The sequence below is a fragment of the Nycticebus coucang genome, chromosome 7 (genome assembly GCF_027406575.1).
Source record: "Nycticebus coucang isolate mNycCou1 chromosome 7, mNycCou1.pri, whole genome shotgun sequence".
NCBI classification, from domain to species: Eukaryota; Metazoa; Chordata; class Mammalia; order Primates; family Lorisidae; genus Nycticebus; species Nycticebus coucang.
In genome coordinates, this window is record NC_069786.1 from 27,349,688 (window position 1) to 27,372,664 (window position 22,977).

Below are 22,977 nucleotides of genomic sequence, written 5' to 3' on the forward strand. Positions count from 1 at the left end.
ACAGTTCACAGGTAAGGTCTTTTCGGTTTGCAGTCTCACTGCTGCTTGTACTTATGGCTGCCTGCGGGATTAGGTCAATGGGACACACACAACCACTTGCCAGTTTTCCACTGTTTTTGTCCTCCTCTTGGGGTCCAGAAGTCCCTTGCTGACTCCCTGTATCATCAAAGGGATGATTATAGGCAGATCCCACCAGCCAGAGATGCCTGCAGTCTTAATCTCCCCAGACTCACTGTGCTCTGTTACAGGGAGGCTGTTACTCAGCCGCCATCTTGGATTGCCCTCTGTGGCCTCCCTTTCTTGTCTTTTAGATTTAACTTGTCTATACCTTAGAATTCTCCACTATTTCTTTTTTTTTTTTTCCTCAAGCAGTCGCCCTGGGTAGAGTGGTGTCACAGCTCATAGCAACCTCAAACTCTTGGGTGTAAGCAGTTCTCTTGCCTCAGCCTCCCAAGTAACTGGGACTACAGGCACCCGCCACCACACCCTGCTATTTTTTGGCCTGGGCTGGATTCGAACCTGCCACCTCTGGTGTATGTGGCTGGTGCCGAGCCACTCTCCACTATTTCTTATCTTAGTTTTATTCTTCTGATTTTTTTTGAGACAGAGTCTCACTTTGTTGCCCTCAGTAGAGTGCTGTGGCATTACAGCTCACAGCAACCTCCAACTCCTGGGCTTAGGCGATTCTCTTGCCTTAGCCTCCTGAGTAGCTGGGACTACAGGCTCCTGCCACAATGTCCAGATATGTTTTTGTTTGTTGTTTGTTTTTTTGCAGTTTGGCCAGGGCTGGGTTCAAACCCACAACCCTCAGTATATGGGGCTGGTGCCCTATCTACTGAGCCACAGGCACTGCCCTCTTCTGATGTTTTTATGTTACTCCCTTTTCTTCCTCCTGTAGCATAGTCTTCTATTTCTGTTAGGGGAGCCTTTTTTGCTTTTTGGTTGTTTCCCTGGACCCGTGTTATCTGATGAGAAAGAGCACTGATTTTGATAGTATGTATTAGAGTGCTTCTATGAAGGTATATCACACCTGCAAACCTATTTTTTGATATGGGAGAAAAAGGTATAAATAATATTATACACCTTACAGGATTATTTCAAAAATCAAATGAAATACATGCAAGTACATAACAACCCTCTAACTTTTTTTTTTTTTTTTTTTTTGAGGCAGAGTCATACTTTGTAGCCCTCAGTAAAGTGCTGTGGTGTCATAGCTCAGCAACCTCAAACTCTTGGGGTAAAACAATCTTTTTGCCTCAGCCTACTGAGTAGCTGGGACTATAGGCACCTGCCACAATTCCTGGCTAGTTTTTTCTATTTTTAGTAGAGATGGGGTCTTGCTCTTGCTCAGGCTGCTCTTGAACTCCTGATCTCAAGCTATCCACTCGCCTCGGCCTGCCAGGGTTTGCTAGGATTCTATGTGTGAGCCACTAATCCTGGCCAGGAAAAACTTTTAATACCTTGGGTCATGGAAAGAACCAAAGCTAACTGTGAAATAAGATTAATTTTTATCATCTTTTGTGGAAAAACTGAATAGTTTTCTTTTCTACAATTTCTTAATTTATAATTTTTGTGAGAAAAAATATATTTTAATTGATAAGATTGATTTTTTTCAGTTAAGTGTGAAAATGAGTAACTTATTTTCCATGTAGGTGATTTTGTCACTGAATTTTTTAAAATCTGCTGTCGAAAGGAGTCAACCGATGAGATTCTTGGACGATCCACATTTGAGGAAGAAGGAAGAGGTAACCTGCTTTTTTAAAAATATCACTTTCAAAGGTCTTACCATTTTTCTTTAGTATGTTTTCCAGCAACTTTTCATCTGTTTTTCCCATTTTGAATTAAGTTGGAGAAGCAAGTTTTGATGGATTAGACAGCTGCCATTCCTTTCTAAAGTTATACTTGTTAAGACATTAAATGCATTTAATAAGTTCTTTCCACCAAAAATGTAAGATATTTTGAAGAGATTTAGAGATTTATTTTTGAAGTGAAGAAATAATTTGTGTGACTCCTTTGTCATTCATGCTTGCATATAAAGCTGAACATGTATACTAAAATTTAATGCTTGTGAGACCATGTAACACTAATGAAAGGAATGAATAAAGTATTTCACACAGTCATCGACTTACTCATCACTTTAGTGATATAATGTGTACTCATTTCTATTCTTTTTATAGAAATTGCTGATATAACTCATGCTTTATCAAGGTTGACAGAGCCAGCTCCGGTTCCAATTCATAAATTATCAGTATCAAATATGGTACACACTGCGAAGAAGAAGATACGAAAACACAGAGGTGTAGAAGAGTCACCACTGAATAATGATGTCCTCAATACTATTCTACTGGTAATTGAGTGTTCTGTCTTTATAGGTCTATATGAATACTCACTTACTCATTTTATATTCAGTCCCTTCTGTGTAAGTGGCAGGCACTCAGTGGGGAATATAAAATGTGTTAAAACAAAGTCTCCAAATTCAGAGAATGCCTACTAGTATAGTGCAAAGAAGAGAAATAACCAATAGTTAAAATGCCCTGTTGCATGTGAGAAGTCTGGCAAAAGGGATTGTGAGAACACAGCACAGGGTGCATCTGTCTCTGTCTGGGTAGTGGGAATCAAGGAGGGTTTCCATAAAGAAGGACACTTGAGCTGAATTTTAAAGAAAAGGCGTTAGAAGCAGAGGCCTCAGAGCACCTTGAGCAGTTGGTATTTTGTAGGATACTTCCAAGAGTGACCAAGGATAAGGCTGCAGAGGTAACAGGTAACCTGCAATCCTGAAGTGCTGGATTTTATCTTGCAGTTTAATACTGTTTTAAGTAGAAGGTGAATGTGATCAGGATTATATTTTTGAAAGATCACTTCGACAATAGTATAGACCAATGTTTTTCAACCTTTTTTATTGCACGGCACACTTGAACCGATAGTTAAATTTCAATGGCACATTTAAATTATGTTGATCACAAAAAAAGAGTTTAAAAAAAAGTATACTTACTGTGCTTTGAACTTCTTTCAAATAATTTAATTAATGTTCTTTAAAAATTTTCACAGCACTCCTATGATCCTCTCATGGCACACCACTGTGCCAGGGCACACTGGTTGAAAAACACTGGTCTGGACTCAAGTGTAGAGCTTTATAGTAAGGATGAGAGGAGTATAGAGTAGAGGGCTAGGGTGGCTCCTAGGTGTAAATGTGGTGGAATGGTCCAGTCTAGGAGCTACCACACCACAGTTTAAGCCACGCATAACTTACTACATGACTTTGAACTATTAACTTCAATTTCTTCATCTATAAGATGAGGCTAACAAAACCTTGTGAAATTATTGTAAGGATTAAAAGACTTTCTATGACACTGTGTGGTATATAATAGGCCTTTGATAAGTGACAGCTATTCTTATTGGAATTGTAGTTATAATCATACTCCTGGAAATTTGTGCATAAGACAGTCTGGGGGGAATCCTTTAAGAATAATGTAATGAAAAGAATATTGGAGGCTGGGCGCAGTGGCTCGTTAATCCTAGCACATGAGAGGCCAAAGCAGGTGGATTGCCTAAGCTCATGGGTTCAAGACCAGCCTGAGCCAGAGCAAGACCTCATCTCTAAAAATAGCTGGGCATTGTGGTGGGCCCCTGTAGTCCCAGCTATTCAGGAGGCCGAGGCAAGAAAAAAGAAAATACTGGACTTGGAAACTGAATATTAATCTCATATCTGACATTTGTTTGAATAGGACTCTTAGCCATTTTTTCAGCTTGTAGATCATAAGATGTTGGCAGCAATATTTAGCTTATACATTAGTATGAGAATAAGATAGCATTTGTTAATGTGCCTAGTACTGGCATCTGGCACATAGTAGGTCCTTTAATTTTAAAAAAGATGTTGAAAATATTCTTTAATATATAGCAAAAGTATATATGATAAGAGGAACTTTGAGTCAGCAGTACCACAAAACAGTTAGGATGGTCAGCAATAAAACAACTAAAAGTAAATTCTGTGGAGAAGACTTCTTCCTAGAAATGTATCCTTAGAGATTATATTCAAATTATGTAGCTCAGTTGTCATTTACACTGAATTTTTTGGGAAGAGATACATTAATGTATCCTGCTTCCTACTTTCTAGGAATATCTCACAAAATAAGTTGAGTCTTGAATACCTTTAATAATCTATGTATGAAAATCTATGAGTGATATCTCTTCAGATCCTTATGAGTGAGTGGCTGTTTTTAAATTGCTTTTTACAGTTTTCTCTTTTAATGGTATTGACACTTTTTTAAATAGGTAATGGCCTTGCATGAGCTTGGAATCACAATGAAGAGATTTTATTTTTATGCTGTTTGACATACAGAATCGGGTAGTTATTTTTAAGAAAAATGTCTGATTTCTAAAGTTGGCTAATCACTGAAATACTGTGTATTTTCAGAGAAAAACAGAAAAAATTGAGAAAGTGTAGAACTAACTGGCCAAACAATATGGTATGAACATTCCTATTGTTTCAGAAGCAAAATCATTAATAAGTTAAATAGTGCTTATGTGAGTTATAAAAATCAACAATATGGAAATGTGGTCTAAAATGTGATTATTTTCTTTCTTCTCTCTAAGTTCTTATTCCCTGACGCTGCTTCTGAGAAACCATTAGATGAAACTACTTCAGTAGACAATAATCCTCCATCAGAGAGTGAAGACTATGTAAGTTGACTTGGAGTGCAGTATTATAACATTTTAAATGCATTTAATTCCTAGGGGCTTGCTATATTTCTAGTTTGATAGCTTAAGTATCTTTTTGTTTTAAATTCCCCTTTGGAATATTAAATGAAGATCATGGCCACCACTCACATAATGACCTATTATAGAACACGCGTGTAGACAGATTTTTTTTTTTTTTTTGTCGGGGGGGGAGATAGAGTCTCACTTTGTTGCCCTCGGTAGAGTGCGATGGCATCATAGTTCACAGCAACCTCAAACTCTTGGGCTCAGGCGATTCTTTTGCCTTAGCCTTCTGTAGCTGGGAATACAGGTGCCAGCCACAAGCCCGGCTGTTTTTTTTTTTTAGAGACAAGGTCTTGCTCTAGCTTGGGCTCATCCTGTGAGCTCAGGCAATCCACCCACTCCCATAGTGCTAGGATTACAGGCCTGAGCCACTGTGCTGGGCCCGTAGACAGATATTTTAAGTAGCAAGAATTTTTTCAGAAACAATGAAAAAAATAGCATAAATACAGTGTGCATAGCTGCAGGATTTCCCTCATTTTAGAGCTTTTGTGATATCATTAAATTTATGTATTACAACAAATTTAAATTAGATTATGAGTGGAAAACTATTTAATTAAGTAATATTTTTATATTCTCCTTGTATAATCTTTGAGAAATTAAGAAGAAATTTTAAGTGAGAAGTATAGAAATATATCAAACTATTTACAGTAGTTAATATTGAGAAATAGATCGCATGAAATGAAGTAAAAAAGCATAGACTTTCGCATTGTCAGTTAATACAGTTCTGATTTTATTTTTTTGTCAAGTATATGCTTATTTTGTAATTAAAATATGTTTAAAATAACACACAATGCACAAAAGTTGGAATATATCTTAGCTATTCCACAGAAGAAATTGAAAGCTGTAACTTTAGCCTCATTAAACTATAGCTTCATTTTAGTAGAAATTTTAAAAACACAGGACTGCCTAAGAATAATTTATGCAGTAGTGTATAAGACCTTTGCTAAAAGTTAGTTATTGTAGGATAGGTTCATTTTAGTATTAAAATTTCTCCTGTATACTTTTTGATCAGAGGTATAATTATGTTGCTAACAAGTTTGCTTTGTTTCTGTTTTGTTAAATTTAGAATCTCTACAATCAATTTAAATCTGCACCTTCTGACAGTTTAACATACAAATTGGCTTTGTGTCTTTGTATGATCAATTTCTACCATGGAGGGTTGAAAGGAGTGGCACACCTCTGGCAGGAATTTGTTCTTGAAATGCGTTTCAGATGGGAAAACAACTTTCTGATTCCAGGGTAATAATTTCAATTTTTAGTTTTTTAGATAGGATTTTTGTTAGTAGACATTTGACTTTTGACCCATTAACTCTCCCTTTCTAGGAACCCTGGTGTTAGAAAGCGAACATGGAATTTATGTTTAGAGGTGTTCACTGTAGCAAATTATAAGAGTAAATAAAGGTGAAACCTAAATATTAAACAGAATACTTAAATAAATTATCTCTATCATAAAAAATTATGGCTCTATTACAAATTTTTTTCTAAAAGTCTTTAATAACATAAAATGTTCATAATGTTTGTAATAAAGTATAATGTAGTAATGTGTATTCAGAGTGCTTTTTATTACTCTTCTATATATATGTGTATAGAAAAGGTTGGAAAGAAATACAGCCAAATGCTAACAGAATTTTCTTAGGTATGAAATTATATTTTTCATCTATTCTTTATACTTTTATGTATTTTCTAAATCTTCTATATAACAAACACGTATTTTGCAAATTGAAAGGAAACATCTTTGAAGTTCATCATAACTTCATCTATTGAACATTACCTGTAATTTTTTGTATCATTTACATTGACATTTCGTGTAATCACAAAGACGATTTTAGTTAGTATGTATGTGAATGTTAAGAGTTTATCACTCATCTTCTCATGCTAAGATAAGAGGTTCATGACTATGAGTAATATAAGGTGGTGATTCATCTAAAACCATCTCCCCGGCTCAACACCTGTAGTTCAAGCAGCCAAAGCGCCAGCCACATACACCCGAGTTGGCGGGTTCTAATCCAGCCCGGGCTTGCCAGACAACGACAACTATAACCAAAAATAGCTGGGCATTGTGGCAGGCTCCTGTAGTCCCAGCTACTTGGGAGGCTGAGGCAAGAGATTCGCTTAAGCCCAAGAGTTTGAGGTTGCTGTGATCTGTGATACCACAGCACTCTACCGAGGGTGTCACAGTGAAACTTTGTCTCAAAAACCAAAAAATAAATAAATAAATACAACCATTCCCCATTGTATCATTTGCCAGTCTCTGCTTAGTTGGATTTTGGATTTTTCTTGGTTCGTATCAGTTTGTTGTGGAACTTACTACAGATCTAAAAGCATGTTGAATATGACAGGGTTACCTTTGGCTGATTGCCTTAGAATTAGAATCAGTCTGGGGTGCCATTGAAATAGAGGTAGAGATCTTGGTTTTCATAGGGAGATTTCACTATTGTAATTTAGATCTGAATATTATAGACTGATTTATTTTGTATAGTGTGAAATACCATGTGCAAGCTACTTCCTGGGAGTGGATTTAGAGACTTTTTCTCATTTTACATCTCTGTTAGCCTAAAAGCTATTACTAATTTACTAGTATATTGTGGGTTTGTTTGTTTGTTTTAATAGACAGGTTCTTCTCTGTTGCCCAGACTGGAGTGCAGTGGCACAATCATAGTTCACTGCAATTTCAAATGCTTGGGCTCAGGTGATCCTTCTGCCTCAGCCTCTTGTGTATCTGGGACTACAGTTGCACATCACCCATGCCTAGCTAATTTTTTTTATTTTTAATTTTGTGTAGAGATGAGGTCTTGCTGTGTTATCCAGACTGGTCTCAAGCAACTCCTAGCCTCACGCAATCTTCTTGTCTCAGCCTCCCAAAGTGCTGGGATTGCAGGCATAAGCCACTATGCCCAACTGCAATTATGTTTTGAAGTATCTATTATATTTGCTGTTGGTAATTTGTGTTCTAAGTGTATAAAATAAATTTTCGTCTTTTAATCGTATGTGTTGCCCCTGTAGCACTCAGTTACCTTGATTTCTTAGCAATATATCTAAACATTATGATAGTATAAAAAAATTTGTATCTGAAGCTATTTTATTAAAACTAAGCTTTCTTTTCTCTTTATTTGATAGATTAGCAAGTGGACCCCCAGATCTAAGGTGTTGTTTATTACATCAGAAGCTTCAGGTAAAGATTTCCCAATGACATACGTGGGTATACATACAGCCTTGACTTAATGAGAGCTATTTAAATGCTAAATGTAATAATGGGTTATAGGTTATTCTCATCCTCCTGCTGTAGGTTGCTTATAGTCACTGTGAGTCACAACAAGGTCCTGAGAAGTAGAGGATGAAAATTAAATATTCAAACAGTGGGTAGATCTTTATTTTTCTATAACTAATTCAATTGTAAATGTTATTTCTATTTTCTTTAAGATGTTAAATTGTTGTATTGAAAGAAAGAAGGCACGTGATGAGGGGAGAAAGACAAGTACTTCAGATAATGTCACTAATACTCACCCAGGAGATGCTGGAAAAGCTGGAGACCAGTTGGGCTCAGATAGTGTGAAAGATACAGATAAGGAAAAGGGAGAGATGGGAAAATCTTGGGATTCCTGGAGTGACAGCGAAGAAGAATTTTTTGAATGCCTAAGTGATACTGAAGAACTTAAAGGAAATGGACAAGAGAGTGGCAAGAAAGGAGGACATAAGGAGATGGCAAGTTTAAAGCCAGAAGGAAGGCTCTATCAGCATGGGAAGCTTACGTTGCTGCATACTGGAGAACCTCTTTACATTCCAGTAACCCAGGTAGGAGGCTGGCTCTTTCAATTTTAATTTATTTTGTTGTTTATATAACTTCATTCTAGTAAGAGATAGTTGGATTAGGTAGGGGAAATTGTTTAAAACGTTTTTGTTTAGAAACTAAAGATTTAAAATCTATATAAACTTTTGGGGTTTTTAGGTTTACCATTTCTGAAATTGAGAAGTATTTTGAAGTTTAAGTAGATAATAGCTCATCATGTATAAGGTGATCTATATTTCTTAAACTGGATGGTGGCTATGCAGATGTTTAACAAACAAAATCTAAAAACATGGAGGGGACAGAACAAGAGTAAAATTCCTTTAACAGGGCTGGGTGCAGTGGCTCACACTATAGTAGTAATCCTAGTACTTTTTGAGGCTGATGCAGGAGATTGCTTGAGACCAAGAATTGGGAACCAGCCTGGGCAATATAGCCAGACCTATGTCTATAAAAAAGAAAAATAAAATAATTAGCCAGGTATAGTGGCATGTATCTGCACTCCCAGCCACTCAGGAGTTTGAGGTTGCTGTGAGCTATGATTGTGCCACTGCATGCCAGCCTACATGACAAAGGGAGACCCTGTCTTTAAAAAAAACTGAAAAAAACCTTTCACTTATGTAATTAGTTTTTATCTGTTCAAAAATGCCGTCTGAAGCCATATTACACTGTTAAGATATAGAACAGTGGGCAGCACCTGTCACTTAGTAGGTAGGGCGCCGGCCACATACACCCAGGCTGCCAGGTTTGAACCTGGCCCGAGCCAGCTAAACAACTGCAATAACAACAACAAAAAAATAGCCGGGCGTTGTGTTGGGAGCCTGTAGTCCCAGCTACTTGGGAGGCTGAGGCAAGAGAATTGCTTAAGCCCCAGGAGTTTGAAGTTGCTGTGAGCTGTGACGTTACAGCACTCTACCGAGGGGAACATAGTAAGACTCCATCTCAAAAAAAAAGATATAGAACAGTAACAACCCAACAACAGCTACAGTAGTTTTTCATGATTTGTTTTTGCTTAAGTAATATTGGAATATATTCTATCGTGAGATATTCAGTTTAGACAGAGTGAAAGCCACCACCCACTAATTCAATTCTCATTCCTTGAAGTAACCATTATTATTGGTTTGGGTAACATTTCTTACACTTGTTTCTATGTCTTGATATGTACATATGCATATACATATTGATACACAGTTTTATAGATTTTTTTGTTTTTAAATATATGCATTAGCGTGCAATTTTTTTTTTTTTTGAACAAGAAACATTTTTATGCTATTATTTGTATCTATTTGAATTCATAGGCGAAGAGGTTCCAGTAGCTCAGGGAGGCACCTTGCCATTGAATGTGACAAAGTGTTGATTGACTTTTGAATTCGTGGGAAATAGGTTCCAGCACCTTGTCACTGTTACGTGGGGATTATTGGTTATCCTGTGTGCTATACTGTACATATATTATGCCATGAGCTCATGGGAAATAAATAGGTTCTTGCGCCTAAAAACATGGGTCCACTAGTACTCCTGTGTGCTATGTTATATGCTTATTATGCCATGAATTCATAGGGAATAGGTTCCAGGAGCTCAGGCTCCTTTTTGTTAGTTCTCACAAAGTAGGCTTTTCTGGGTGGCGCAGGCTGGCACTTCAGTTGAACCCAGGTACCTTTCTCTTTGGCTTCCTTCTTTTTCTGATCATTTTCCTTCACACGTTTCAGGAAGTTATCTCGGCTCTTAGAGTGCTTACTATGCTCAATACGAACATTAATCCCCTTCGCACGGATCTTGCCCTTAACTTGTTTGTTTACAGCAATGCCAACAGCATGCTGGGTAACATTGTAGACTCTTCCAGTTTTGCCATGCTAACATTTGTCTGGCATGCCTTTTTGAACAGTACCCATTCCCTTGATGTCTACAATATCACCTTTCTTGTAGATTTGCATATATGTGGCCAAAGGCACAACTCCATGTTTTCTAAAAGGCCTAGAGAACATGTATCGGGTGCCTCTCCTCTTTCCCTTTGTGTTTGTCATTTGGTGAATTACTGGAAGATGGCGTCTCCGGCTGAAAGGCAGCGTGCAACTTTTTTTAAGCTAATATGTCTTCAAGATCTTTTCATGTCATTACCACTTAATTTTTTTAATTGTTACCACAATATTCCATGGCATGGAAGAGCTATAGTTTATTCAGCCATTCTCCTTTTGATCACAGTGTATGTTATTGTTACTCTGTTAACAAACTGCTGCTATACAAATTCTTACCGTTTTTTTTGTATATTGTATGTTTATATATGAGTGTTCCTTTAAGGACCATAACAAGTGGAATTGCCAGGTGAATGGATATAGAAGTTATTAAATTCCTCTTCAGAAAGGCTGCATCTGTTTCTTGCTCCCATCAGTGGTGAATGTAAGAGAAAAGGAATACCCATTCTTTCTTCAACTTGCCAGTCACTATTCTCAACATTGGGAATTTAGTAGCAAACTAGACAATAAGATTCTTGCACTCATGGTGCTTACATTCTGTTCAGTTCTTATAAATAATTGATATTACCAATCATACAAATTTTTTTCCAAAATTATAGTCAAAAGTAGTATCTAGAGTTTTAAATTATATTTCCAAGATTTTTAATGAGCATACAAATCTTTTTTTTTTTGAGACAGAGTCTCATTATATTGCCCTTGGTAGAGTGCTGTGGTGTCATAGCTCACAGCAACCTCAAACTCCTGGGCTTAAGCAATTCTCCCGTCTCAGCCTCCCAAGTAGCTGGAAACACAGGTGCCCAGCTATTTTTTTTGTTGCAGTTGTCATTGTTGTTTAGCTGGCCTGGGCTGGATTTGAACCCCACAGCCTAGGTGTATATGGCCGGCACCCTACTCACTGAGCTACAGGCACCACCATATCTTTAAATGTATTTATTGGCCATCCTTTCCTGTGATTAACTATGATATTTCTTTTAGGCTGCTATCCTATTCTTACTAGTTCATGTAAATTCTTCATATGATAAAGGTGCTGTGAACCTTCTTGTGTCTTTGGTAATGTAGGCACTCATTTTTTTTTTTTTTTATATATATTCCCAACAATTGTTTGGCTGTAGTGTAGAAATGTTTTAATTTTAGGCTCGGTGCCTGTAGCTCAGTGGCTAGGGTGCCAGCCACATACACCAGGGCTGGTGGTTTCAAACCGGGCCTAGGGCCTGCCAAACAACGACAACTGTAACAAAATAGCGGGGCGTTGTGGCAGTTACCTGTAGGCCCAGCTATTTGGGAGGCTGAGGCAAGAGAATCTCTTAAGCCCAAGAGTTTGAGGTTGCTGTGAGCTGTGATGCCACGGCATTCTACCAAGGGCGCCATAGTGAGACTCTCTCTTAAAAAAAGAAAAAAAGAAATGTTTTAATTTTAGTAGATATTTCTTTTCTTTCTTTTTTTTTATGGCCAGGGCTGGGTTTGAACCCGCCACCTCTGGCATATGGGACCAGTGTCCTACCCCTTTGAGCCACAGGCACCGCCCAGTAGATATTTCTTAAATAGTCTCTGAAAGTGATTGACCTTCCCACCATCAGTGTATAGGGGTGTAGTTATTCTGCATAATCCCTACCCCACTTAATGTGCTCAGTGGCCCCAAGAGCACTGCTAGCCTTAGGGATTTGATAAGCAGACTCAAATGACTTAGCATGTTATCACACTCATGACTATAATTTATTACAGAAAAATCAGCAAAGGGAAAAAGTACATGCGACATAGTCTGAAGTTTGAGCTTCCAAGAATCTTCTCTCAGTGTGGTCACACAGGGTACACTTTAATTCCTTCACCAACAAATTGTGACCACATATGTTAATTGTTGTCTACCAGGGAAGCTTGTTTAGAAGTACAGCACCCTATGTTTTTATTGGGGGATGAGCATAAATTAAAAAGTTACCCATTGGGCGGCACCTGTAGTTCCATTGGCAGGGCACTGGCCACCAAGGTGGCAGATTTGAACCCAGCCCAGGCCTGCTAAACGGCAATGACAACTGCAACCAAAAAATAGCCAGGCGTTGTGGCAGGCACCTGTATTCCCAGCTATTGGAAGGCTGAGGCAAGAGAATTGCTTAAGCCCAAGAGATTGAGGTTACTGTGAGCTGTGACACAATTGCACTCTACCCATTGCCTAGTTCCAAAATTCTAGACTTCAAGAAAGAAAACAGGTCTTCTGCATAGACCATATTGTTTACAAAAACTGTTTAAGCACTATGAGGCCCTTTTTTTTTTTTTTTTTTTTATCAATTCTGGAAATGGCGAGGATCCTCCCCAAGGCTAACTTTGCAAATAGGCCTTTTTAAGGATGGCTGTCTTGGGCTTACTATGTTAATTCTTTTTTGCACACTTGATATCTTTAGTCATTTTGATTTTTGTCTTCTTTCCTTCCTTCCTCCCTTCCTCCCTCCCTACCTCCCTCCCTCTTCCCCTCTCCTTCCTTCCTTCCCTTTCTTTCTGACAAACTCTCACTTTGTTGCCACAGGCTAGAGTGCTGTGGCATTAGCCTAGCTCCCAGCAACCTCAAACTCCTGGAGTCAACCAATCCTCCTGCCTCAACCTCTCAAGTAGGTGGGACTACAGGTACTCTCTACAATGCCTATTTTTTCTATTTTTAGTAGGGGGGGGGGTCTCACTTTTGCTCAGTCTGGTCTTGAACTGCTGAGCTCAAGTGATCCTCTCGCCTCAGCTCCCAGAGTGCTGGGATTATAGGTGTGAGCCATCACACCCAACCTAATTTTTGTTTCTCTGAAGGGTAATCTTGTGTTTTTACATTTTGCTGATACATGTTAATATTGAACAGATTTTCATGTATTTATTGCCCATTATCTTCCTGGTGAAGAATTATTTTCATACATAAACACAAATATATTTAAAATCTTACTGGGATTATAATTCATGTTGCACCGAATTTTGTAGATCATTTATGGAGAATCAACATCTTGATAATATTGAATTTATGAAATATCTTCTATTTTACTTAAAGTTTCTCTTAATTTATCTCACTGGTGTTTTAGTTTTCAAAGTGGAAGTCTTGCATATCTTTCATTAGATGTATTTCAAGGTACTTATAATTTCTCAAATATTATAAGTGGCATTTTAAAATTTGATTTTCTGATATTACCCTTGATACATAGAAACAGTTTATTTATTTATTTATTTATTTGTTTTTTGAAACAGACTCTATGCCGCCCTTGGTAGCGTGCCATGGAGTCACAACTCTCACAGCAACCTCAAACTCTTGGGCTTAAGCTATTCTCTTGCCTCAGCCTCTCAAGTAGCTGGGACCTCAGGCTCCTGCGACAACACCTGGCTATTTTTTTCTTTTTTGTTACAGTTGTCATTATTACTTAGCTGGCCCAGGCTGGGTTCCAACCTGCCAGCCTCGGTGTATGTGGCCGGTGCCATAACTACTGTGTTATGGGCACCAAGCCAACAGTTGATTTTTGTACATTGACCTTGTACTTAATAGTCTTGCTACATTCACTTGTATTAGTAGTTTGTAGATTACTTGGGGTTTTCTCTGTATGCAATCATGTCATCTGTTAATAAAGATAATTTGAATCCTTATTTTCCAATCTTTACACTTCTTAATTATTTTTCTTATCTTTGCAGCAGTCCCCAACCTTTTTGGCACCAGGGACTGGTTTCATGGAAGATAGTTTTGGGGGTTTGGGGATGATTCAAGTGCATTACATTTCTACCTCAAGGTCATCAGGCATTAGGTTCTCAAAAGGGATCTGTGACCTAGATCACCCGCATGCACAGTTTATAGAAGGGTTGAGCTCCCATAAGAGTCCAATGCCACTGCTTATCTGAGAGCAGGCGGAGCCCAGGCAGTAATGCATGATGGGAAGCGGCTATCAATACAAAGCTTCACTTACTTGCTGGCCTGCTGCTCACCACCAGCTGTGCAGCCTGGTTCCTAAATAGTTGAGCAGTACCAGGCTGGGATTTAGGGGTTAGGGACCACAGTTATTGCACTAGCTAGCACTTCTAGTACAGGATTGAATACTGGACATTTCTCTTTTGGGTCCATCCTCAGAGAGAAATCATATGATAATTACTGAGGGCATCTGATGCAGATATCATTTATATATTAAGAGTGTTATGGGTGGTGCCTGTGTCTCAGTGAGTAGGGCACCGGCCCCATATGCCGAGGGTGGTGGGTTCAAACCCAGCCCCCGCCAAACTGCAACAACAACACAAAAAAGAGTGTTAATATGCTGGGCCCGGTGGCTCATGCCTATAATCCCAGCACTTGAGAGGCTGAGGCAGGTGGATTGCCTGAGCTCACAGGTTGGAGACAGGTGTCACTCTGACACCTGTCTCTAAAAATAGCTGGGCGTTGTTGAGGGCACCTGTAGTCACAGCTAATTGGCAGGCTGAAGTAAGAGAATCACTTAAGCCCAGGAGTTTGAGGTTGCTGTGAGGTATGATGCTACAGCACTCTACCAAGGGTGACATAGTGAAACTCAGTCTCAAAAAAAAAAAAAAAAGAGAGAGAGACAACACTCTTTACCACTCAATTGCTTGAACTCACGAGTTCGAAACCAGCCTGAGTAAGAGCAAGACCCTGCGTCTCTACTACAAATAGAAAAACTGAGGTAAGAGGATCACTTGAGCCCAGTAGTTGCTGTGAGCTATGATGACTATAGCATGCTACCCAGGGTGACAGCTTGATAATGTCTCGAAAGAAAGAAAGGAAGAAAGAATGTTCTATTCCTTGTTTGCTGAGAGTTTTTATTGTGAACAAGTATTAATTGCATTTTATCAAATGATTTTCCTGCATATTGAGGTAATCATACTTTATTCTCCTTTATTCTGTTAATATCCTAAATTGCCTTGATTTTTGAGTATTAAAAACATTCTTATATTCCTGGTATAAAACCCACTTGGTCATTCTCCCTTTTTATGTATCTGGATTTTCCTTTTTTTTTTTTTTAGTATTTTTATATTCATATGTCAGAGATGCTGGCCTTATATTATTCTTGTCTAGGAAGAGTTTCTTCTTTTTTAATTCTCTGGGAAATTTGTATAAAAGAGGTTTTTTAGTTTCATTATACATTGGATATAATTCACCAGCAAAACTACAGTCTGGAGTTTTGTTTGTAAGAATATTTTCAATTATAAGCTTAATTTTAAATTAGATTTCTTTACTAGATATAGAGGCCCAGGTGCAGTGGCTCATGCCTACAATCCCAGCACTTTGGGAGGCCGAGGCAAGAGGATCACTTGAGGGCAGGAGTTCAAGACCAACCTGGCCAACATAGCAAGACCTCATATCTACAAAATATTTAAAAATGTAGCCATGTGTAGTGGCACGTGCTTGTAGTCCCAGCTACTTAGAAGGCTGAGGCTGGAAGATCACTTGAGCCCAGGAGTTTGAGGTTGTGGTGAGCTATGATGTGTCACTGTATCCCAGCCTGGGTGACAGAACAAGGCACTGTCTCTAAAGGAAAAAAAAAAAAAAAGAAAACTATTCTGATTTTTTTATTTCTTATGTCTGTTTTGGCACATAATGTTTTTAAAAGAATTTTTCATTTTTCTAAATTTTATATTTTTGGCATAAATTATTTCTTAGTATTTTTTAATCTTTTTCATGCTTAGAGAATCCATAATGATATTATAGTTTTGATTTTTAAAATTGGCATTTTCTATGTATCTCTTATTTCTGATCAATTATAGAGTTTTATCAATTTTATGAATCTTTTCTCCTAAAAATCAATATTTTAGCTTCATTAATTTTTCTCTATTGATTTTATTTACTATTTCATTGATTTTTCGTATTTATTTTTTCTACTTTCCTTGGAACTAATTTGCTATTTTTCTGCTTTATTGCCTTAGGGGTTTAGGATATTCTAACCCCTGAGTATATCCTCTTCGCTATACCCTCTTCACTATTTTTTCATACATTTGATCACTTTATCCCTTTGTACAGCATTATGGGAGAATCTGTCAATTTACGAATTTACCTTTTTCTGTATTCCATTTCTGTTTTTTAGTTTTGTTGGAGGGTTTTATGTAATCAGATTTTTATTTCCAAGTTCTCAAAGTGATTCTTTTTTTATAAAGAAAACAGTTTTTTTTTTTTTTTTGTTTGTTTTTTTTTTGTTTTTTTTTTGTAGAGACAGAGTCTCACTGTACCGCCCTCGGGTAGAGTGCCGTGGCGTCACACGGCTCACAGCAACCTCTAACTCTTGGGCTTACGCGATTCTCTTGCCTCAGCCTCCGGAGCAGCTGGGACTACAGGCGCCCGTCACAACGCCCGGCTATTTTTTGGTTGCAGTTTGGCCGGGGCTGGGTTTGAACCCGCCACCCTCGGCATATGGGGCCGGCGCCCTACTCACTGAGCCACAGGCGCCGCCCAAGAAAACAGTTTTTATGCTATAAATGTAGTATTCTCTCTTGCCTCTGAACTTTCTAATTTCCTCTGAGAGTCTTGATTTGCCTTTGCACATAAGTTGATTGTACTGACACATTGTAACTATTGATGAAATCAAGTTGTTATTCTGAACTTCTTTTAGGGAAAATGCTATTGTAGAGCAACAGTGGAATTTCTTTTTTTTTTTTTTTCTTGAGACAGAGCCTCAAGCTGTCACCGTGGGTAGATTGCTGTGGCGTCACAGCTCATAGCAACCTCCAACTCCTGGGCTCAAGCGAGTCTCCTGCCTCCGCCTTCCAAGTAGCTGGGACCACAATGCCCGGCTATTTTTTGGTTGCAGCTGTCATTGTTGTTTGGCGGGCCCAGGCTGGATTTGAACCTGCCAGCTCAGGTGTACGTGGCTGGCGCCCTAGCCGCTTGAGCCACAGGCGCCAAGCCAACAGTGGAATTTCTTTTTCATTGAATAAGTCAATGCTAACAGTTTTATTTAAAATTTAGTATTCTTTTAAAAACTTTTATTGATACATAATTTTTACACATTTTTATGGGGTATATGTGATATTTTGTTACATGCATAGAACATGTAATGATCAAGTAGAAGTATTTAAGGTATCCATTACCTCAAGTGTTTATCATTTCTGTATGTTGGGAACATTTTAAATCCTTTCGTCTAGCTAATTATATTTTGAAGTATACGATACTTTGTTGTTAACAATAGTCCCTCTTCTATGCTATTGAACATTGGCACTTAATCTCTCCTTCTATCTGTATGTTTGTATCCATTAACCAACCTCTTTTTTTTTTGTTTTGTTTTGTTTTTGTTTTTGAGACAAGAGTCGCTCTGTGTTGCCCTCGGTAGAGTGCTATGGCATCATAGCTCACAGCAACCTCATACTCTTGGGCTCAAAGGATTGTCTCAGCCTCCCAAGTAGCTGGGACTACAGGTGCCCGTCACAACGCCCGGCCATTTTTTGGTTGCAGTTGTCATTGTTTAGCTGGCTTGGGCCAGATTTGAACCCGCTAGCCTGTGTGTGTGTATATGTGGCCACCACCCTACCAACCTCTTTTCATCCCCCTGTCATGCACATACCTTGTGCTTAGCCTCTGGTAGTTGTTGTTCTAGGTCTAATTTTCAATCATTTATTTTAAGCTCACCAAATCTTTAAGGAGTCATAGAGCATATAATTGTTAGGAACACAGTGGAGTTAGATTGCCTGAGTTTAGATTCCATTTCTACTGCTTAATAGTTGTGTGACTTAGAATAGTTATTAATTCTTTCTTCACCTTAGTTTTTTCAACTCTAATATGTGTTCATAAGTAATATGTACACCATTAGATAATTGTGAGTTTTCTTTTTTTCTTTTTTCTTTTTGAGACAGAGATTTGGTGGCATCACAGCTCCCAGCAACCTCCAACTCCTGGGCTTAAGTGATTCTCTTGCCTCTTGCCTCAGCCTCCCAAGTAGCTGGGACTACAGGCGTTTGCTACAACACCCGGCTTTTTTTTGGTTGTAGTTGTCATTGTCCTTTGGCAGGCCTGGGCTGGATTTGAACCTGCCAGCTCTGGTGTATGTGGCTGGCACCTTAGCCACTTGAGCTACAGGCGCTGCTGAGCCTAATAGTGCGTTTTAAATGAAATAACATGTGATAAGTGAATAACATAGTGTCTAGTTAAAAGTAAGTACTTAGTTTTTAGCTATTATAATTCTGAGGACTTGTTCTTATATAAGTGGCTATATTGCTTCTCAGGATGTAAGGATTACTTTTTTTGGTAATTAGTCTTCATATTCTGAAGTATGTTGATAAATTATAATATTTTACAATGAGATCTGTGCTTTCCATTAAATCCTCAACTTGGAATTTTTATGATATATGATGTGCTTTAATAGTTATGAATTTTAATAGATTATCAGTTACAGGGAGATAAGTGATAATTTAAAATGTATATTCTATTAACTTTATTATCTATGCTTATATTGTTTCTTTGCTAGGTACAATTTACTAGATTAGTTTTATTGTTTGTTTCACAGCCATTATGCTATTTGTTTTATTATATCTTTTTTTTTTTTTTTTTGCAGTTTTTGGCTGGGGCTGGGTTTGAACCCATTACGCCTGGTATATGGTGCCGGCGCCCTACTCCTTGAGCCACATGCGCCACCCTGTTTTATTATATCTTTAATAAAATAAATCAGATTTTAGGTTTTTCATTGGTAAAATTTTGGTATTATTAAGAGTATCTTCTAATGCTATAATAGAAACCAAATCTGTGTTTATGGAGAATGCACTTGGTATTGAGTTCTTGTTATAGGCCTGGGTTTCAGGATCTGGCAGAACTGGATTTATACCCTGGCACCACAATTTGTTAATAGTATTGCTAGTACAAGCTATGCTTCCTTTCTGAGCCTTGTTCTTTTCCTCTTAAAAACAAACAAAAAAATTAATATGCATTTTCTAGAATTTTATGTAAATTTTTTGTGTGTGTGAATTCACTTCAAATAATTATTTTGCAGTTCACACATGTATGTATCAATGGTTCATAGATTTTTGTTATTTAGTTGTCCCTTCATGGATATACCACTAACAAATAGCTCATCAAAACATTTTGAATCCTAACTATTTCATACATAAATTTTTAATGGTTATAATTCAAACAAAATTAACTTTAAGGAAAGTAAAATGGACTAAAAATTTGCCTAGATCTACCTAAAAATAAAATATAAAAATTAATTTCTAAATACATAAGCTGTGTGTTAAAAGAAGAATTTGAAATAAATTTAGACAACCTACATATAAATTCAAATGTAAAAATTCAAGTATCTGAAATAACTGAGCATAGACTTCTGGAAAAAGAAAGCACTAAAGTAAAAAGCATTATTTTTTTATTTAAAAAAGTATCAGCGTGAGACTCTTGCTTGGTACTATTGGGTAAAATAGTGAAAAGTGGTATATGTTTGTTGTAGAGAAAAGAAAACAAAAACTCAGAATTCTATAACCTGGGATGATCATTGTTACAGCAGTCCCTTCCCATTTTTTCTGAAATAAACCATTTCTATTACTTATAATAAAAACTTTGGTGCAACTAGTGATGACATTTATAAAAATATCATTAGGACTTCATTTATTTATTATTCACAGGCAAGAAAATGTAGTGCAGTGGACCCAAATTTCTCTACCTTTTATCATCAATCCTTGTGAAGAGAAATTGTAGTAATCTTATCTGTGAGGGGGAAGAAGCCTGAAAACCATATGTATTCTTCTTAAATTGTTACTTTTTAAATGTACGTTCCAAAAAAACTTGTATATTTCTCTCAATTTTTAAAAAATACATATCTTGTGACTGCTAGAGCTGAAATTGTTTCTTTATTCTATTTTTATAGTTCTGCTTTGTCTAAAAAGGTATATTCATGAGCTTTGTCCTTTTGCACTTCACAGGAACCAGCACCTATGACAGAAGATCTGCTAGAAGAGCAGTCTGAGGTTTTAGCTAAATTAGGTACATCAGCGGAAGGGGCTCACCTTCGAGCACGCATGCAGAGTGCCTGTCTGCTCTCAGATATGGAGTCCTTTAAGGTAGGTCACACTTTCAGAGCTCTGGGGTCTATTTTGAGCTATTCTGGGATGAAACTGTGAAAGTCACTCTATAAGTGGTATGAAGGCCTGAATGTCTTTTTTTGTTAAGTGTTTGGATTTCATTATTAGTTATAACACCCTGTCACCATCCCCCAAAGGACATAGTCAAACTATGTCAAACTTAAGTTTAAAAAAGGAAAAGAGTCAATCTGTTATTAACAGTTGAAAGTTAAGAATCAAATCATTTCTATATGTGCATTTTGTGTGTTTAGTTAATTTAATGCAAAGCTTTTAGGAAACCATTAGGTTGAATATAGATTGTTTTACTAACAAACCTTTGAGTGTCTGCTATGTGCCTTGTGTTGTGATAAGATGAGTTAAGAAATAAGGTCTTTACCCTCAGTTACAGTCTACTGAGGTTGTGGGAGAATATATTTAAATAATTATTATGTGATGAGCTCTCTTAAGAAGGCAAGGTCAAAAGAGTGACCAACTGCTGGCTTGGCACCTGTGGCTCAAGTGGCTAAGGCGCCAGCCACATACACCTGAGTCAGCGGGTTCGAATCCAGCCTGAGACCCGCCAAACAACAATGACAGCTGGGCGGCACCTGTGGCTCAGTGAGTAGGGCGCCGGCCCCATATGCCGAGGGTGGCGGGTTCAAGCCCAGCCCCGGCCAAACTGCAACAAAAAAATAGCTGGGCGTTGTGGCAGGCGCCTGTAATCCCAGCTGCTCCGGAGGCTGAGGCAAGAGAATCGCGTAAGCCCAAGAGTTAGAGGTTGCTGTGAGCTGTGTGACGCCACGACACTCTACCCGAGGGCGGTATAGTGAGACTGTCTCTACAAAAAAAAAAAAAACAAAAAAAAAAAAACAATGACAGCTGCAACCAAAAAATGCCGAGTGTTGTGGCGGGCGCCTGTAGTCCCACTACTTGGATTAAGAGCATCACGTGGGCCCAGGAGTTGAAGGTTGCTGTGAGCTATGATGCCACAGCACTCTACCCAGGGTGACAGCTTGAGGCTCTGTCTCAAAAGAAAAAAAAAAAAAAAGAGTGACCAACTGCTGAGTGGATCATGGAAGATTTCTTGGAAGAGTCACCATTTAGGATGTGTATGTAGGTATTTACTACCAGCAAATCAACATTTTAGGCTTAGTTTTAGGCCTGTGCCTAGAACATACAGAATTAAGGGGATAGTGACATCTGGCTTATTAGCTTAAAAACCTAAGAATGAAAAGACTATTTTTTTTTTGGAGACAGAGTTTCATTATATCGCCTTCAATAGAGTGCCATGGCGTCATAGCTCACGGTAACCTCAAACTCTTGGGTTTAAGCGATTCTCTTGCTTAGCCTCCCAAGTAGCTGGGACTATAGGCTTTTTTTGGTTGTAGTTGTCATTACTGTTTGGCAGGCCCAGACTGGGCTTGAACTTGCCGGCTTCCGTGTATATGGCTGGTGCCCTAGCCGCTTGAACTACAAGGTGCCAAGCTGAAAAGAAGACTTTTATTTTTGAATTATTTATTCTTGGAAGCAAAGGCAAGTCCATATATATTTTAAAAAACAAAGCCAAACTACAAGTGGGTAGCCTGGTGGGCCACAGGACCTCTTTTCCTACTGCTGATACTCCGAACTATCTCCCAAGCCCAGACTTTTCCTTCTTAACATGTAGTGACCTCCATCTTCCCTCTCAGTCCGGCTTCTGGCTATGTTATCCACCTGAGTTTGATTTTTCTCTGCAATACTTGGTGTATTCTTTGTAAACATAAACACTACATGGACACCTATGCCACTTTCAGCCTTCCCTTCTACCAGCTTTAAGTGACAACAAAAGAGAGGCTTTTATTACCTGCTTATTTTACCCATCTTCACTAAAAGGAAAAATCTTTAGTAAACCTCTTAGGAACTATATGTTTTCCATAGAGACTGAAAAGATACAAAAAAATCTGTGAATTCTTTTCTGCCATATGACAAGAAAGAGATGTTGCTTTAAAACAGTTTGTATAGTGAACAGAAATAAGCCATTTGGCTCTTAAGGCACGTCCAAAACCAAATTACAGTGTGTGTGCACAGCAGGAGATACCAGCCTCCACAGCAGTTGTTTTCCACCTAACCTCCAGCTACCTTCATGTTTATCTGTCCCTGTCCTGCTGTAGTATCTTTGTAGAGGCATGTATAGGAAGAGATTCTAAATAGGAACTGTGGAAGTTTTTCATGGTAAGGTTCTATATATGTCTTATAATACGTTCTTCAGCAAAACTGTGATCAGTAGATTCTTTTGGACTAACCTAGGCACCTATGAATCTTGTATTACATTTTTTTAAATCAGAAAACTGATTGTAATTCAAGCAGCCAACTTGGACATCTGGCCCTATTAGGAATTGGATAGCATATTTAAGAAAATACGTAGCACTCTAAAATAGACATGGCTGCCTTTACCTTTTTTACTAGAGATGGTTTAAGTTAATACTAAGGGAGTCCCCA

At 38.0% G+C, this 22,977-nt stretch overlaps 1 protein-coding gene across 6 annotated transcripts in view; it reads left to right on the forward strand.

The window, feature by feature from the left end:
- Positions 1–22,977, forward strand: part of RAB3GAP1 (RAB3 GTPase activating protein catalytic subunit 1) — a 142,813-nt gene that overhangs the window by 83,652 nt on the left and 36,184 nt on the right. For all 6 annotated transcript variants that reach the window (XM_053596676.1, XM_053596678.1, XM_053596679.1 and 3 more), the window contains 7 exons: positions 1,653–1,745; positions 2,178–2,347; positions 4,594–4,680; positions 5,828–6,000; positions 7,879–7,933; positions 8,182–8,553; positions 20,362–20,499. In XM_053596676.1, coding sequence (XP_053452651.1) covers positions 1,653–1,745; positions 2,178–2,347; positions 4,594–4,680; positions 5,828–6,000; positions 7,879–7,933; positions 8,182–8,553; positions 20,362–20,499 — 1,088 coding nt within the window. The remainder of the gene's footprint in view (positions 1–1,652; positions 1,746–2,177; positions 2,348–4,593; positions 4,681–5,827; positions 6,001–7,878; positions 7,934–8,181; positions 8,554–20,361; positions 20,500–22,977) is intronic.